This window comes from Podarcis liolepis (assembly GCF_965112155.1).
Source record: "Podarcis liolepis genome assembly, chromosome: 4".
Classification (NCBI taxonomy): domain Eukaryota; kingdom Metazoa; phylum Chordata; class Lepidosauria; order Squamata; family Lacertidae; genus Podarcis; species Podarcis liolepis.
In genome coordinates, this window is record NC_139558.1 from 79,979,428 (window position 1) to 79,998,047 (window position 18,620).

Consider the following 18,620-nt stretch of genomic DNA (forward strand, 5'->3'; position numbering starts at 1 on the left):
ATGTTATGCTCGATTATATCAAAGGCTGCTGAGAGATCCAGCAGAACTAGAAAACAACTCTCACCTTTGTCCCTAGCTCGCCGGAGATCATCAACCAGCGCGACCAAGGCAGTTTCAGTCCCATGATGAGGCCTGAATCCTGATTGGAAGGGATCCAAATGGTCCGCATCCTCCAGGCGTGCCTGGAGTTGTTCAGCAACCACACGCTCAATCACCTTGCCCAAGCATGGAAGATTTGAGACTAGGCGATAGTTGGCCATACTGGCCGGGTCTAAAGATGGTTTTTTAAGAAGCGGTTTAATGACCGTCTCTTTCAGCGGATCTGGGAATGTTCCCTGATGGAGGGAAGCATTCACCACCCCGCAGAGCCCATCGCCCAGCCCTTCCCGGCTTGCTTTTATTAGCCAGGATGGGCAAGGATCAAGGAGACAGGTGGTTGGTTTCACGCGTCCAAGCAGCCTGTCCACATCCTCGGGGGTAATGGATTGAAATTGATTCCATACAACTTGACCAGACAGAGCTCTAGCACTCTCCCGCCCCAGCCCTGCTCCCACGGTGGTGTCTAGCTCCTTCCGAATATGAGTGATTTTATCTGCAAAAAACTTTGCAAAATCGTTGCAGGAGATCTTGGGGTCTTTGCAAGGCCCCGGTGGTAAAGGTGGTTCTGTTAAATTGCGAACCACCTGAAAGAGTCTCCTGCTACTATTTTCTGCAGATGCAATAGAGGTGGTGAAAAAAGTCTTCTTCACCGTTGCTATTGCCACTTGGTAGGCTCGACGTTGAGCTCTAACCTGTGTCCGGTCAGATTCGGAGTGAGTTTTCTGCCACCGACGCTCTAGCCATCTCAGCGATTGTTTCATCGCCCTCAGCTCCAAAGAAAACCAGGGGGCTGTCCGGGCACCATGCAATCGTATAGTATAGTTTGTTAAGGGGTGCTGAGTGTTGCTAGGAGACCCCCTCACAGAGTTACAGTTCGCAGAGTGGTTTAACAATCCATCCCTCGTCCCAGGAAACTCTAGGATTCATTAAGAGTTTATTGATCTAGCTGTGGTTCATCTATGCAGTATTTCAGAAGACAAATCACAGCAATATATTTGTTCTAAATGATAATAGTTTATAACTAATGGCACAAAGAGTTTAACCAAACCTTATAAGAACAGCTGCAGCAATGCAATAAAATCTTACCCAGGCATATAGGGATTCCACATCCGAATGATTCGATCCATCCCACCAGTTACAAGAAGGTTATTCTTTTTACTAAGTGCAAATGTTTTCACTCCTTTGTGAACTCGAAAAACAATCTGATCCCCCTCAGCTCTATGGGAGGGAGATCCTAGGACCGACTGTGCTTTCCTTGCCTTGGAATCTTTCCTGTGTTCTTTTATTTCCCTCATCTGTTGCTCAACATTGGTTGCTCCCACAACGCAACCTGTAGAAGGGCAAATGTTTCTGAATCAGCCGTCAGGCCTCAAGTAGACTTTGACACGACTGATAATACACAATAAACAGCCTTACATTTTGGGATTGGAAAATGCAGACCATTTTAACATTTAAGAAAACAGGAGGGGGATTCTTGCAGTGCTTGAAGTTTTCCACATTTTAGGTAAAAGGAAAGAACATGTAAATATGGTCTTCAGTGGTCAGCACTGAACTCTACAGACAGGTCTAACAGATAAGACCATTTAGGCATCAAGAAACTGCTCACAGGGAAAGATGATTTCACACACTGCTCAGATAGGCAGATAGTTATAGGAAATGGGGTGTGTGGGGTCTGGTTCAAAAGCACTGGAGAGAAGAGAAATTGCCTTCATAACGGAGTTGACTGTAGAAGACACAAAAGGCCTCAACATCCAATCATGTAAGTCTCACATCTGCCTACCTCCATTTTCTCACTTCCCAACACATCACACCTCTATGCCAAAACCAAATGTTGAAGGGAATATTTCTGCTGTGTGGAATCTACCACAAGTAAAGGTAAAGGTAAAGGGACCCCTGACCATTAGGTCCAGTCGTGGCAGACTCTGAGGTTGCGGCGCTCATCTCGCTTTACTGGCCGAGGGAGCTGGCTTACAGCTTCCGGGTCATGTGGCCAGCATGACTAAGCCGCTTCTGGCGAACCAGAGCAGTGCACGGAAACACCGTTTACCTTCCCGCCAGAGCGGTACTTATTTATCTACTTGCACTTTGACGTGCTTTCGAACTGCTAGGTTGGCAGGAGCAGGGACTGAGCAATGGGAGCTCACCCCGTCGTGGGGATTCAAACCGCCGACCTTCTGATCAACAAGCCCTAGGCTCTGTGGTTTAACCCACAGCGCCACCCACGAATCTACCACGAGTAGAACCTGCCCTTAGAAGTACATAAGCAGAGCCCTGTTGGATCTGTCTGCTCCAGCCAGTTAGGTAATTTTGGGCTCTCAAAATGTGTATTACTTCTAAATTTGCAAGATGTCTGGATTTTTGTGATTTTCCCAAAAGAAGCTCAAACCTTTCTCTGTTGGTATATGCCACACGACTTTTAATTCTTTTTGATGAATTTATTGTCGTTTGCTTTATTTATATACTAGTGTGTTTGATATTATTGTGATTGAAATGCTCGTTGCTTTTCTAACACTACTGTGATTATTGTGAGCCGCTTTTGAGCTCAACAATCGAAAGGCAGAGTACAACTATTAAATCAGATCAAAAATCAAACCTCTGGAGGCCAGAGGTTCCTCATTCTGCTCTAAACTCTTCATCCTGACTGATCACATGGATGGTACTTGCAACGTGACTACAACACTGTAACATGGGAAGGAAAAGAAATTGTACATAAGCCAAGCAAACGGAAACATGTAAGAACAAGTTCCTGGATTCAAAAGCAGAAATATAATTACCTATTACTATGGCTGTAGGCTCATGGCTTGAAGCAGAAATGACTGCTTTAATAGAATCATAGTATTTCAGCTAAAAAGACAGAAAAAAATAATACATTATCAAAATGCTACAAAATATTGGTTAAATCATGTTGTGTTGTTAAGATCATTTTATAATTGTATTTGGCCCAAATTTACAATGTTTACCTGAGTAACCCAGTCTCCATGAACTTTCCAACGGATGTAAGTGACATTAGGAGAAAGAGCTGCATTCTCAAGGCTAATATTTGGAAGGTTTTCCGATTTGGGCAGCTTTTTCCATGTTCTGAAACATGTTCAGAGAACATAATAACATTAAAGAAAAATAATTAAGCTTGTCCATGCTATCGGGTTCCTAGTTTGGCCATTTATCGCCATAGGAAGCACCTGACCTTTGTTTTGTGATTTGCAAAATGTTGTGAGTTCGTTAGTGGAAGCTCTCAGAGCCCCAGCGCATTCTGTTGTTTCAGAGTTCACCTCGTAGGTCCCTAACCTTTCTCATTTGTGGGCTCTAAAGCCAATAGCATCACCTTCATAACTGACTGAAGAGGACACTGCACAACTGGCTAGAGAGAGCCCTGAGTTCTTGCATGACCTTCCAATTAAGTACTGAAACACAGAGTCAAGTTATTTCCCTTTGTTAAGAAGAGTAGATGCTCCTCTTCCCCTTCTGTTCAGCTGGAAAATGTCCTCCTAGATGCCACCCTAACCTTTTGTTAGTTTTGTATTTCTATCTGCAGCAGAGCAGAGACAGGGAAGCAGTGAAATAATGCTCTTCTGCACTAGAGTTCAGTTGCCACATGGTCATGTGTATTGCAGAAGAGCTTAGGCCCTGTACAGCAAACCACCAGCTTATACGGGGGTTACGTTCCAGGGATCATCCCTAAAGCCAAAATCGCATATACAATGGTACTTGGTTTACAACTGTTCCGGAGGTCCGTTTGTAAACCAAAACAGGTTGTAACCCAAGGCACGCTTTCGCCAATGGGGCCTCCCAAAAAAATTTGTTCGTAATCCCCCCCAAAATGGGTTGTAATCCAAAAAAAGGTTGCAAACTGGGACACACACTTCCAGGTTTGATGTGTTTGTAATCCAAAACGTATGCAAACCAAGACATATGCAAACCAAGGTACCACTGTAATCAAAACCCATTGGGTTCAATGGCATGTGGGATTGACAAAGTCATTTCCCCCAGAACCCTGCCCCCTTCCCACCCCCTTTTCATTCATTCATCCATTCATTTTTTGCCAAATGCATAAAGCTGAATGAGCACAAGTTGAATGTGTACTGCTTACTGTACCCAGAAAAGTTGGTTTCCAGAATCCAAACTTACTAGCTGCTGTAGAAACACAGCAATAGTAGCTCCAAACCTCCCAAGATAACGGGGCCTCTTCTAGGAATTATTTTCTGTTTCCAGGTTTGTGGCTACTGTTGCTCAGGGGAGTTGGCAACTGGAAGCACACCTTTTGTGGAATGATTAACGAAATGTCTACTACTTTAATTCTCAACAGACACTTTCAAACACTTGCCTGAGGACCTCTCCCACAGAGCAGATGAGCAAGATATTGACACAGCCCTGCAATCACAAAGAAACATGCTGAAAACAAACTGCAGGAAGGTCACAATCGGGAGGCTTTCAGGCTTTTGAAGACAAAACCCCTGAGATTAATAGGATGAGTACGATTCTCTTGCAGCAGCTGTTCTTATTGATAGGGAATCTGTACCGATTGCCTGCTTTGCATGTAGTTATGGACGCAGGCATGGTTGCAAGGGAGATTTCCCATTAGAAAATTATGTACGAGAGGGATGTATGAGACGGATCTCCCTTAGTCCAACCTTGCTTATCTGAAAGTTCTCTGCTTTGCGATACATACTGCATCTAGCCAATACTGTACAACCTCTGGCATTCTCTTGCTATCTGTTGTACTTTCCCTACATATCTACTCCATAATCCAGGGAATTAAACAGCAGCTGCGGCAAGCTGGGTTTCCCACCCACTGAGTTTTAAGGCCTACAGTTTCCCTAGCAAGCATTTTCCCCCAATACACACCTGGTCATCTCCATAAAGAATCATGCATTCATCATGATCTGTGTAGCTGAATTGGAGGGGGGAAACAAAGAGGAAGAAAAATTAAGTATTGCTTAAAATCAGTGTTCTGAGCCAAAATAATATTTTGGATTGCCCAATAACTTCCAAGACAAACCTGAAGACATATCTAAAGGAGATTATGTTAACACCCAAGGTTTTAGCACAAACTATTGATTTTGCCAATGGGACACAGGTGGCGCTGTGGTCTAAATTACTGAGCCTCTTGGGCTTGCTGATCAGAAGGTCGGTGGTTCGAATCCCCGCGATGGGATGAGCTCCTGTTGCTCAGTCCCAGCTCCTGCCAACCTACCAGTTCGAAAGCACACCAGTGCAAGTAGATAAATAGGTACTGCTCTGGCAGGAAGGTAAATGCCGTTTCCGTGTGCTGCTCTGGTTTTGGTGTTCCGTTGTGCCAGAAGCAGCTTAGTCATGCTGGCCACATGACCCGGAAAAACTGTCTGTGGACAAACGCCGGCTCCCTCGGCCTGTAAAGCGAGACGAGTGCCGCAACCCCAGAGTCGTCTGTGACTGGACTTAACTTTCAGGGGTCCTTTACCTTTATTAGTATTATTATTATTGATTTTGCCAGCTTGTCTTCATGCAGTGCACAGTTAACCAATTGTTATAAAAATTCTAAGGTCTCAAACATGAAATAAATCTTCAGAAGTTCATAAGTATATAAAACCATGACACTCTCCCTTCCTGTGGTGTCATGCTTTATAGAATCAGCACTCAGGGCATTCATCATGAGAAATCAAAGTGGCATTTAATGTCATGGGGAAATTAAAATGACAACTTAACACAGGCTGGCATTCAGCCCAAGGAGACTCAGAACAGGTCCTGGGGCCTTTGTAGCTACTAGAGGCAGTGGCGGAGCTTCATGCTCCAGCACTGGGGGGTGGAGAGCAGGTGGGGGCAGGGCTTGCACACGTCCTGGGGGCAGGGCACCCATTGCAGGGGGGGAGCTGCGATGGGGATTGCGCTGCTGGGGGCGGTGCGCTCCCCCCGCACTCCTCTTCCTCCGCCAGTGACTAGAGGGTGTTGGGTCCTGATTCTGGGCCTGCTTGGGAGTTCCAGGTAAACCAACCTGAGCTTGAAGAAGAGGATATAAGTGTAATAATAGATATAGCCACACATATAGAAGTATGCCATGATTATTAGAAGATAATTGACATAAGACCTGAATTTTGAGTGCCTTACCAGTAATCCACATTCAAAGGTATAGCTTCTAAACCACTAATTTGAAGGTAGGGTTCAAAGTTGGAGCTTTCATAGAGCTGAAGTTCGCGATCCCTGTCACAAAGTTGAAATATTACATATTTTACCATCATGGGTTATATGAACTGGTTTCCCATAATAAGGAGGCAATTAGCATTTGAAGGAGGGATTTTCATTCCGAAAACAGTGTTGGGGAAAGGGTTCAAAACCTTCCCCCAAGTTGTGACCCTAACTGAGGGACCCTTGCAGCTTCTATTTGTTAACATTCAAAGAGACAAGAGATTCCATTACTGATCTCCATTATCCCATCAAGTTAGCCCCAAAGCCAATGCCCTGTCCGCTGTGCCAACCCTGTAATGCTGGCCAAGATCCCAAACTGCTTTGTTTATGCAGCTTTCTCCAGTCAACCCCAAAGCTTTGGACAAAAAATATATTGGTAACTGGCTTTTATTTGAGTTTTTGCGCATAGGGCACTTACCCAGTTCCCAATATCAACTTATTATATGGTGTCATGACAGTGAAATCCATCAACCACTTAGATTTTCTGTAGGCTTTCTCCTTAAAAAAGAGAAAAGGCAAGAAGTTAAGTATTGCTTGCTAACTCCAAGGTATGGTCTGAAGGCACACGAGGCCACCATCTTGCTGAAGCAATGTAGATCTGGGTTTGGATGCGAGACTGCATTGGAGCTACACATAAGTATGCTGCCTTGGGTTCCACGATGAAAAACAGGCAGGATTTAAACATAAGGGGTGGGGAAAGAAGCAATCATTCCTGAATCATGAATACTGTGGCTCTCATATTTTCAAAGGAAAATTGAACTAAAAGTAGCTGAGGTACAGACAGTCCTGGGTAGAAGACAGGAGGACACAAACCTTTTATGTTAAGGAAGTTCAGGTGAATGAGGAGGAACTTTTAAAACGTAATCTTGCCAGAACTTAGGGCATATAAACCGAAATAAATAAGCAGGCCTTGTGCCAGTCACTGCCTCTCAGCATAACCCACCTCACAGGGCTTTTGTGAGGAATAAATGAAGAGAGGGAGAACCATGTTTGCCATTTTGAGCTCCTTGAAGAATAAATAAATAAGTAAAACCGGCCATCCCAGAACCTATGACATGAGAAAATGTGACATACAAACACCATCTTGCTTCGTATCAGCTTGAGCTGTGGTGACCAGAAGGAAATATGTCCGTCTTCTCGAGCTGTTATCAATGTGCTATCCAACAGCGAGCAAATTTTCAGCACAGGCTCTCCATGTGGGATCTCCTTTATGGTGGCAGGTAGTGCAAAAGAGACCGCTTTCAACCGGGCAGATGACTCATGTTGTTCAGCATATTCCAGCTGCATGTATGTGCAGAAGTCATGCTGGGGCGGAAAAAAGTGACAGTCATTGTCTCAGTGCTCAAGAGGCCAGATCCCATGCGTATGCACTTGAAAGTGAGTCCTGCTGTGTTCAATGGGGCTTACTCCTAATAAACTATGCATAGGAACAATGCCATCATAAACACATCACTGCCAAAATGGAGCCAACTAATGTTGGTAACGTATGCATTGTGAGGTACCAACTAAGGGAGAAAGCAAGACCCTTGTTGTATCACTAAGAAGTTCAGTGTCCACACTTTAAGGATGAAACTTCACATTGATAATGCAATCTTATACATGTGTATGGTTGGAGGAGAAATTTGGGAGAACCAGCGCCTCCACCTGCCAAACCTTAACACCTTGTGCGGCAAGGGAAATCGTAGCATACTTTAGCCTTTCTCAACCTTGGGGTCCTAATTGTTGTTGGACTACAACTCCCATCCCTAGCTAGCAGGACCAGTGGTTGGGGATGATGGGCATTGTAGTTCAGCAACATCTGGGGATGCAAGGTTGAGAAAGGCTGGACTTATTTAGTGCCCTGTTTTATAGAGAAACACATTAACATCTTTGTTTCAGAGGCATATTCCGTGACTTGGTATCATCTTTTCACTCATTCCAATAAGCGTTGTACTCCTCATTCATAGTCACATCCTATTTTAAGCAATTAATTATCACTTACTGGGGTTTCCAATACACACTTACCCAACGAATTCTGCCAGTTGCAGAACAGTCAATTTTCATGAAAAGCTTTTCTATCTGTTCATCACTCTGTAAGAGCAAAGGATGTACACAACAACCTTCAACACACAAATGGTCAAGGTTACATGAGGTAGTTTCTAACTTCAATCCAGCAAACATGAACTGCCCCAAATGGTGGCACCAACAAAGATTAAGGGCATGGAAGCCAGAGGCTAACAGTAGAATCCTATGCATATCTACACTGATGCAAGCAACACTGACTTACTCCAGTGTGTAGAGCACTGGAGCCTAAATACAGGACAGAAAGTGCTCCCCCTCCCCCTCTCCCCATTCCATCTCATCTATGGTATTAAGCCATTGCGGTATGATTTTCAAACTGTGCTTTGCTTACTGCATTTTGTGACCCCATGCATTTCTTCAACGTGCGCTTGAAGTTTTCCACATCCAAATACTTATGTCCATTAATTTCTAAGTCCTGGAAGCAGATAAAGCAACAGGAAATATAGTGTGCTATTATGAAGCAGCAGACTTGCCAAGAGAGCCTCACTCTGGTACTATTTCTTTCTCCCTGGACAGATCAAACCTGAATGCAAACATAAAGCACAAAGATATTTTATATCTCATGTCTTTGCCCAAAATTGGATAGACACTCCCAGTGTATTGGGGTTCCTAGGGACCCTGTCCCTGAGCTGCTTTCGATGTCACAAGGCAGACCTGATTCACTTCTAGGTTTGCCGATTTTTGATCCTGCTCTGTGGTTGTCGCTTTAACAGCAGTTTGCTGTTCAGTAATTAGCAAGTAATAACATTTAGTGCCAGGTCATCATAATACAATTTGCCTGCTGATCGCTGCTTCTTTTATTAAAGGCACATAAGCAAGCCAAACAAAAACTCATTATGCTTCTCACTCATTCAGAAGTGGCTATTAACAGACTTTGCTGAAAGCCTCTCTCTACTCCATGTCAAGGACACTTGTCAGTACTTTGCTCATAGGGGACCCTTAGAAGTCCATGAAACCAGAACTCCCAAGAGATGTTTGATGCATCTAACCCTAAGGAAGTGATTGGACCTTAAGATGCATTGGACCTTAAGACCTGACTTAAGGTCCTACTTGAGAGGTTCCAGGAGGCATCTGGCTAGCCTCTGTGACAACAGGATGCTGGACTAGATGAGCCTTTGACCTGCTCCAGGAGACTCTTATGTTCCACAGCACCTGGTTGACTACAGTGCATGGGGAAGAGAGGAGAGGACAAGGATATGGATGCAGGTGAGGGCTGGACACAGGGCCCACAAAGCCCTGCTTGAGATATCTTTGCAAGCTAACATATCAGAACCATAGCTGTCAACTTTTCCCTTTTCTTGCGAGGAATCCTATTCGGAATAAGGGAATTTCCCTTAAAAAAAGAGAAATGTTGACAGCTATGATCAGAACTGATATTTATCTTGCATTGCATTACATCAGTAATGATTACATTGCTCTCTTGCAGACACAAATCTCTTAACAAAATTCATGAACACACTTTCTCAATACTTTCTTACTCCAAACTTTCTGAGGCATAAATGCAAATTAAATAGGTGCCCTTCTGAAATTGGTATGAGAGAACAGTTTGTTTCCAGTCAATATGTTAACAGCGAAACAATATACAGAGTGAAAGGATATACATTATCAGTGAAATAATATACACTGATATGATTTCATTGGGATGGTCATACCTGAAAGGCCACATGTAGCTTTTGAAGCTGTTCCAGAGTTACTTGCTGCTCAATCTTGCCAAGACAAAAATAAAAATAAAAATGGAATAATTAAATGATGATGCACATGGGCCCTTTTAGGACTTGGGAGGTGCTCATGGATTTAATGTTACTTGAGGACACCTTTCAGTTCATTGCAACCTATGTTCCCGCAGCCTTGCTCCTCCCCCCCTCTCTCCTAGTAAATCACTGTGACTCACCTGCCAGGAAGCTAGTCTAGCAGCTCCACCCCACCCAGTGAACCACTTTGGCACACAGCCCAGTCCTCCAAAACCTCACTACCACTAGATGACACCTTACATCATCTGCTACCTGAGGCAGCTGCCTCATTCTGCCTAATGATAGGACCAGACCCGGAGCATATGCTATCAGGATGCTGTGGGGGAAAAGGCTTCCCCATGCCAAGCGATTCCTACCTTGTCCATAATGTTTGCAAGTAGTTGGAACCATGGTGTATGAACCTCTGTCTCTTTGTTTCATGTTCCAGGTGGTTGTTGGGTGTGTGTCTGCAAAGTGGCTTTCAGTGGAGATTGCAATGTGTGCTGTGCGGTTCTAACTGACTCTATAGAGGGAACTGCTCTCTGACATCATGGAAAGCCAGCGAGCCCATTGTCATCCAACAAATTCAGAATCTCCTCGTCCTCTCATAGCATTTACCATTTTGAAAAGCCCTTCGGAGCCCAGCAAGAGAATTCACTATACCTTTCCTTTCCATTGGCTTCTGGATGAGTCAACGCGATGGCGAACGCTTTCGCTCTCCAGTATATTTTCCATGAGTCCAATGGAGTGACTCCTCTGCTGCCCTTTCAGCAGCTCCCTCAGCAGCCATTCTGGAAGCTGCTCTATCTCCTCCTCCCGAGCTTCTGAAAAACTGCTAAGGGAAACTGGAGACACAGCTGGCAACCTGCGCCCTCCTAATGAAGTCTGCGCACGTCGAAACAGAAGGTCTGTTGTATCTGTCGTCTCTCTCAACTCATTTAGAATGCTGTCAGAGCACAAACACCAGAAGGCAGGCATGGGCATTGCTATTATTATTATTAATGAACTAACTATCTCTTAATAATAAATTACCTATCATTAATTATTAGTTGCTGGCAGTAGCAGTAGTAACAGTAGAAACAACAGTAGATTGTTTCCAGACTGAGGTAACAGCTTCCTTTACAAGTTACAGCTTATGAACACGCACAAGTCCTTTAAATTAAGGTTACCAGATTTGTTGCAGTGAATCCGGGGACACTTTTCAAGTTCAATGAATTTTGTATGGGGACTGAGGTGTAAATCCAGGGACTTTCCCCCGGGAAACAGGGACGTCTGGTAACCTTACTTTAAATCACATTTTTCACCTCAAAGAATTCTGGACACTGTAGTTTTTTAAAGCATTGTTGGGAATTGTAACTCTGTGAGGGGTAAACTACAGCGCCCAGAAGTATTTGAGGGTGGAAATGTGCTTGAACGGTATACAGTGGTACCTCAGGTTAAGTACTTAATTTGCTCCGGAGGTCCGTTCTTAACCTGAAACTGTTCTTAACCTGAAGCACCACTTTAGCTAATGGGGCCTCCTGCTGCTGCCCCCCTGCCGGAGCACGATTTCTGTTCTCATCCTGAAGCAAAGTTCTTAACCCGAGGTACTATTTCTAGGATAGCGGAGTCTGTAACCTGAAGCATATGTAACCTGAAGCGTATGTAACCCGAGGTACCACTGTAGTGCGAACACAGGTACACAACTCTATCCATCTATAACCCTCACATTTTTCAGTTATCATGTGATTAAATGGGGAGGGGAGGGAAAGGGAAGGCATAACAAGGTGAAGTGAATCACTCAGATTCTCAAAGCACCTACACAATGGCACCGCAGAAAAGAGAAGACACATTAACATGTCTCAAATCTGGACATTTCCTATATTAAACCATACCTAGAGTGACTGGTTGGGCATAAACAATAGGATTGTAGGGGCAAGGTGGCTGAGTCATACAAATATTTCTGCTTATTGTCAGCCTCCGTAACATGTGCTGGAGAAGATTAAATGTAAATGGACAAGTCAACAACAAGCTGGTCTTGGCTGGTGTCCAATGGGGTTGGAAGTCTTAATGTCAGCTAAGCAGCATCATTTAATACAACCCTAATTTCCTGGGTTTGGTACCATAAGAGGCGGCCAACTTGGAAACTAGTGTATAGTGTTGTACGGCTGCCTGCCTTATGTGCGCCTCTCCCAGAGACGAAAACAATAAATGCTAATCTATTTAAATTCACAAGGAGGCAGCATTGGACAAAGGCTAGGCGATAAATTGGGAGTGCTTCTAGAATGTGTAGTTTTAGTGCTACCTAGTCATTGATTTTCCACTATAAGCTACAAAAATAATTACAAGCGACTCTCCATCGTTCTATGAGCCTGGCGCTATTTGTGTGTGAATATCCTGCTGTTATAACTATACTAGTGGGCGTAGCGTATTTGTGTGGCTACAGGAGTAAATGTGTGCCTAACCATGCCATTTTAGCAGTGTGCTTAAAAAAATGCTAGGGACACTTATCCATTTGAAAACATTTGCAAAATTAAATAAAATTAAGTAGGTGAAAAAGTGTTTTGTTGCCATTTGTAAACCCCCCCCCCCAAAAAATGCTGCTAAAAGGATGCTGATGAGAAGGATAATAATGGGAGTGTGTCAAAGTGATTATGTGTTGCAATGGGGCGCAAATTACATGTCAAAACTATGCCTCTACAAAAACAAACAGAAAAGTAGTGGGCTACTGTTCTGTTCCTACCTCCCAGAAAAGAACTGAGAAACAATGAAAGCAGCAGAGACACAGAGAGATTCAAACCGCATCAAATGCCCATAGCGAAATTAACACACCTTCTAAAATCTCCATCTCAGCATCTGTCTTGGAATTGAATTGATTTTATGCATGTGCTGCTGTTTTAAACTGTTTTTTTAAAAATAATTTTTATTTTAAAAAATTAGATATAAAACAGTTGCATATAGAAAACAATTGTATAACACTGTTATAACTGGCTTATGAACACTCGATCCATGGTGCTTGATGATTGCTGGCTCTTCTCTTAGCAATACTTCAAACCTTAATATAATCAAGAGGAAACGGGAACAGGATTTGTATTCCCCCCCCCCCATGCTTCTGTTAGGGAGGGTAGGACTGAAACCAATGGATTCAAGTTATAAGCAAGATTCTGAAAGAAGAACTTTCTGACAGTAAGAGCTGTTAGACAGTGGAGCAGACTCCCATGAGAGGTGGTGGACTCTTCTTCCTTGGAGGTTTCTAAGCAGAGGTTGGATGGCCATCTGCCATTTATGATCTAGACCAGTGTTTCCCAAACGTTTTTGGGCAACGGCACACCTGTTTACCGGGAAAAAATCTCGCGGCACACCACCATTAAAGCCCCGCCCCGTGACGTCAGCGCGCAGCGTCACGCCGGGAGGGACGCACAAAAGTGAAAGTTTTTTCCCTTCCCCTTGCCGGGGTGGGAGGAGGCAGCAGAGCGAGGGACTGAGGGACGGCAGCAGCTGAGGCGGCGGCGGCTGTTGTGGTGGTGGCGGCGATAGCGGGCGGAGGAGGAGCCGTCGCCGGGAGTTGCTGCTGCTGTTGCCCGGACATGCCGGCCTCCTCCTCCTCCGCTGTCTCGCGCTCCTCCCTTTTGCGCGCGCTGCCCCGCCGCTCGGCACCAGCACCGCGGAGCCGCCCCCGGCTCGACGCGGATCCTCGCCGCCGCCGCCTCTCGCCGCCCGACTCGCCCGCCTCCCTCCCATGGCACACCAGCCGGTGTCTCACGGCACACTAGTGTGCCACGGAACACCGGTTGGGAAACACTGATCTAGACGAGATGTCCGCATTGCAGGGGGTTGGACTAGATGACCCTCAAGGCCCCTTCCAACTCTACAATTCTAGGGTCTCTTTTGTTTGCAGGGTGTTGGGCTTGTGCTGAGCCCAGGGGGTAACCCGTGAAACGCAGTCCAGGACTGGACCAGAATCTGAAGGTTCCGCTAGGAGTCATTCAGACAGGGCCAAGGCAGGAAAACAGACAAGGACAGGTACAAGATCTCAGGCAGGATCTAGCATATAGCAATGTTGCTCCCGCAACCTGGGGTGGGGTCCGACAGCCTTTTATCTTTGTTGGGGTAACAACCGGTCCTGATCCCCCGGTGACTCACCTCCCTGTTTCGCCCAAAGGCGAGCACTCCTCCTGCAAGTACTCAGGTCTCTCCTTCCCTCAGACCTCAGTCTCTGCAGCTCGGGAGACATCGGTGGGTTACTAGACCCAGGGGCCGCCTCAGCCTCCCCTGACCAAATCAGTAGTGGAGCAGCTGTAAGTGATGGCCCAGCTGAAGGCAATGAGGTAATTCCTGCATCTGGAGCCAGGGCAGGCTCAGGCCCCTGACTCAGCCCAGCTGGGGTTTGTTGCAGGGCAACCTGTGCAGACTGGGAATCTTCAGGATCAGGCCCCAGACTTGGTTCAGATGATGCCTGAGGCAAAGGATCCAGTGCGGACTGAGACTCCTCTGGTTCCGAGTCCGAGCCCAAGTCCCAGGCCATCACAGGGCTATGTGTTCAACAAAGTGCATTCCATGCCATGAATCTAATTGCATATAATTGGTAGTTTGACGAAAGAAATACTGTTCCTTTGCTATCACCCCATCCCTCCCAAAATTGCTATTATTTATTTCTTGGCTTTTTGTATGACAAAAGTTAAGCCTTGTTTTATCTTTCTTGTTCTAAGAAACCAAGTCAAGGAGCTCTCCTTCTCAGGCAGTCCTGGTGTGTGAGAGCAGCTAATTATAATCCGTTGCACGTTCCCAAGCAAAGCAGACTGGGCAAACAAAACAAGCAAACAAACAAAAAAGGATTTTCGCAGCAAGAATGTGCACTAGTGATACAGAATTCACCAAGGTGATAGAATGTGAAGCGATCGTGTCTCAGGGAAGGAACTGTTCGCGTTAGGGTTTGAAAATTTTGACAATTTATAAGAAAGCAAAAGAACAGCATTTGGTTCCCTGACAACAAGCAAATAGCTTCCAAACAATACTGATCAGCACTGCAGTCACTCTTGGACTCAATCTGCACCCAAACTCATTTTATTTTTATTTTTTAAAGCCGGTAATTTTTTATTTATTTATATGCATTGAGAGTTTTTTTTAAACAAATCCTCCCCGCCCCCCACCCTCACCTCTTACCTGCTAAGTGTGGATGTTTCTAAGTGTCCTGAAGCAGAACTTGGCCTCACTTTTCTCCCCAGAGGCATTCTGGCACCAGAAATCATACCAGAAAATTACCCTTCCCAGTGCCAGCAACTGAATCTCACAATACCACTGCTGTTTCCACTCCCCTGAGGCAGCGGTGGGTGCCCACTTTGTGCCTAAGATTGGAGCCTGCTGGTTAGAGCTTGTCTGTCCACAGTTACCACAGCTCAGGTTACTTAGCACCTCCTCCAAGTCCCAAAGCATCACAGCTTGGGGATTATGCATTGCAGCTCCCTCAGGGCAGGGGTGTTGCTAGGTGCTTAAGAGTCTTGGGGAACATGTGCACATTTGTATACCCTTTATTAATATATATATACAGTGGTACATCAGGTTAAGTACTTAATTTGTTCCGGAGGTCTGTACTTAACCTGAAACTGTTCTTAACCTGAAACACCACTTTAGCTAATGGGGCCTCCTGCTGCTGCTGCGCTGCCGGAGCACGATTTCTGTTCTCATCCTGAAGCAAAGTTCTTAACCTGAAGCACTATTTCTGGGTTAGCGGAGTCTGTAACCTGAAGCGTCTGTAACCCGAGGTACCACTGTACATTGATGGAAAAATGGGGGGGGGGGGGAGACAGCAGCTGCAGCACTATAAGTGACATGTAGAAAGACCCTGAGCTGTGATTCTCAAAGGTGCCACCTGTACCACAATAAAAGTTCCCCTACCTACCTGAGTACAGTGGTACCTCGGGTTAAGAACTTTATTCTTCTGGAGGTCTGTTCTTAACCTGAAACTGTTCTTGACCTGAAGCACCAATTTAGCTAATGGGGCCTCCCACTGCTGCCATGCCGCCGGAGCACAATTTCTGTTCTCATCCTGAAGCAAAGTTCTTAACCTGAGGTACTATTTCTGGGTTAGCGGAGTCTGTAACCTGAAGCGTCTGTAACCCGAGGTACCAATGTATCTGGTTCTGCCACCAAGCCTGATAAAAGCAAGTTCTGAGGCACTGTAGGAGTAGGACCTTAAGTCAGAGCATATTGTTTTGACTGCAAAATTACGCTTTAAACGCATACGGTGTGTTAGGCAGCCTCGAGCTGTCCTTTAATGTCAAGCCAGAACTTGTATAAATTCAGTATTTTAAATCCCATTTCCACCAAGTAGAACAGATTGGCATTCATTGTGGTTCTCTCCCTCCCCCCCCCCATTTTATGCACACCACAACCTTGCTAAGTATAGGTTAGCCTAAGAGTGTCAGGAGAAGGTATCCTCACATCCTTTTATTTTTATTTATTTATTTACATGCCACTTATAATCCAAAAGGCTTTGTCCCTGATGGCTCCAAACATCAATTTTGTGCAAGAGTTGCTAGTTCAGGACGGAATATTCACTGATAATGTTTTTTAAATTATCAGGTACCTAGAACCCAGAAGCTGGGCCCATGCTATGATGGTGGAACATGGTATGGAATTTCTTAGATGTTAACGGTTCAGCTCCAAACATTGGCATACTCCGCTCAGCCCTGATTCTTACCCAGAATGAAAGCAAGGCAAATGGCTATTTAACCTGTTCTGATAGAAAACAGCTGTGAACTTACAGTAGGGAAGAAGGAACATCAAAAGAGAATTATGGCAGGAAGCAACATCTCCCTGCTTCTGACTCACCCCACAATTTCTTCTGGTGCTGAAAAACTGAAATGATGAGAGAGGGAGAAAAGCACATGACATTCACTTTTGCACAATCACTTCTTTGCCTGGTGAGGAACACCACGCAGTTTACGAAAAAAGGAGAGGAAGAATTTGCAAAACAGCCCTAAGTGAATCCAGAATGTCCTGTTCTGCATTATGTTACACAAAGCACAAGTCTTGGTTTTTAGATTTTTTTCATCCTCAATTAATAGCACCAGCCAGCAAATTCCATTATGATTCAGAGTGCTCCAGTTAGTACATTTCCCATTGTAAGTGAAATGTAAGAAAACCACAACTACCTCAATCTGAAGGCATGTGGCACATATTAAAAAACTAAAGAATTTGTGTAATAACCTCAGGAACAGAACTGGGTTATAGTGCTCCAGCAGCGGCTAGCACAGTGCTGTTTTTATTGGTCATAATCTGTGTTTTATCTATCAGTGATTAATTGTTTTTTCGGAGAATGAAAATTATTTCAGGGGAGAGCTAAACTTGTCTCAGGCCTGTGCAGGCAGCCTGATAATAGGCAGCACTCCATCTGCCAGATATTTAGTCATCAAATCTCAAAGGGAAAATAGATGGAGAGAGAGAGAGATTAACAGTAGATAGCTGATAACAGTAGATAGCTGATAACAGCGTGTATGCTTGATAGTTGTGATATAGTAGAATACATATAGGACACACACACAGAGAGAGACACACTTCATAATAATTTAATGCACAATATTCTTGCCTCCTCCCTCAGCCAAAACCAACACACTGAAGCCATAATAAGACTTGAAAGTCATCATTTTACATCTGAATAACCTACTGCCCTGTAATCAGCCCTCCAAACAAGTCCTCATTTTGGTTGATGCGTGCCATTTGCATTCTTGCCTTGGCGATATTTCTGCTATGACCTCTCATTGCCAACTGCAAATCATCAGCTATTTTTCTTGAATTGCACAGTCATCTCACTATGAACAGTAAGTGTGTTACGTACTTCTTTGCTGGTTAGCTTGTTGCTGAATTCAATTACTTTGCTGGTTAGCTTGTTGCTGAATTCTGAGCTAAGCCCACAAGAAGAACCCTGCTCAGTCAGACCAAAGGACCGTCTAGTCCAGTGTAGTGGCCAGCCAGATGTCTGTGGGAAGCCCTATGAGACCTACGGCTTGTGTTTCACAGCAGCTGGTATTCCAAGGACCTGATTCTTGAGGTAGTGCACAGCCACTATGACTGGTAGCCTTTTCATCAATGAATTGCTCCAAGCCCCTTTTCTCTGCATCAGACATAATTTTATACATGTATTATTGTTATTGATTATATTTCCTATCTGCGCTTCATCAAAATGTCCCAGTGTGGGTTACAGGATATATAGATGCAATTAATACAGTAACAAACAAACAATCCCCAACACACTCACACCCACCCAATACATGGAGGACACAAATCAATTCTTCAGCTTTCAAAGGTCACAGTAAAGAGATGCATCTTCAGCCATTGACAGAAGCTGTAGAGATGATGCCAGATGCATCTCTGTGAGTAGGGAGTTCCACATTACTGGGGCCAACACTGAGAAGGCCCTCTCACAAGTCACGGGCCACAGAAACTCTGAAAGTACAGAAGCCACCAAGAGGGAGTCATTTAGGGCGTTGAACATTAGTGTAAGCATCTTGAATTGGGTTTAGAGCTAACAGGCAACCAGTGTGGTTACTTTAGAAGTGTAGCATGGGTTCTCACAGTAGATGGCACTAGTTG

At 44.6% G+C, this 18,620-nt stretch overlaps 1 protein-coding gene across 3 annotated transcripts in view; it reads right to left on the reverse strand.

Moving 5' to 3' along the window:
• Positions 1-17,108, reverse strand: part of LOC310704869 (cilia- and flagella-associated protein 337-like) — a 35,006-nt gene extending 17,898 nt beyond the window's left edge. Inside the window, exons 1-13 of one of the 3 annotated variants that reach the window (XM_083498876.1) lie at positions 16,860-17,108; positions 10,713-10,995; positions 9,972-10,025; positions 8,651-8,734; positions 8,263-8,328; positions 7,333-7,563; positions 6,677-6,756; positions 6,181-6,273; positions 4,942-4,987; positions 4,421-4,467; positions 3,060-3,177; positions 2,874-2,943; positions 1,186-1,429 (exon numbers count right to left, since the gene is read on the reverse strand). In XM_083498876.1, coding sequence (XP_083355002.1) covers positions 1,186-1,429; positions 2,874-2,943; positions 3,060-3,177; positions 4,421-4,467; positions 4,942-4,987; positions 6,181-6,273; positions 6,677-6,756; positions 7,333-7,563; positions 8,263-8,328; positions 8,651-8,734; positions 9,972-10,025; positions 10,713-10,784 — 1,205 coding nt within the window. In that variant the 5' untranslated portion in view covers positions 10,785-10,995; positions 16,860-17,108. Of the gene's footprint in view, positions 1-1,185; positions 1,430-2,873; positions 2,944-3,059; positions 3,178-4,420; positions 4,468-4,941; positions 4,988-6,180; positions 6,274-6,676; positions 6,757-7,332; positions 7,564-8,262; positions 8,329-8,650; positions 8,735-9,971; positions 10,026-10,712; positions 10,996-15,191; positions 15,448-16,859 lie in introns of those variants that run through there. The other 2 variants (XM_083498874.1, XM_083498875.1) reach the window with 2 other exon arrangements.
• Between the last annotated feature and the right edge of the window lie 1,512 nt (positions 17,109-18,620).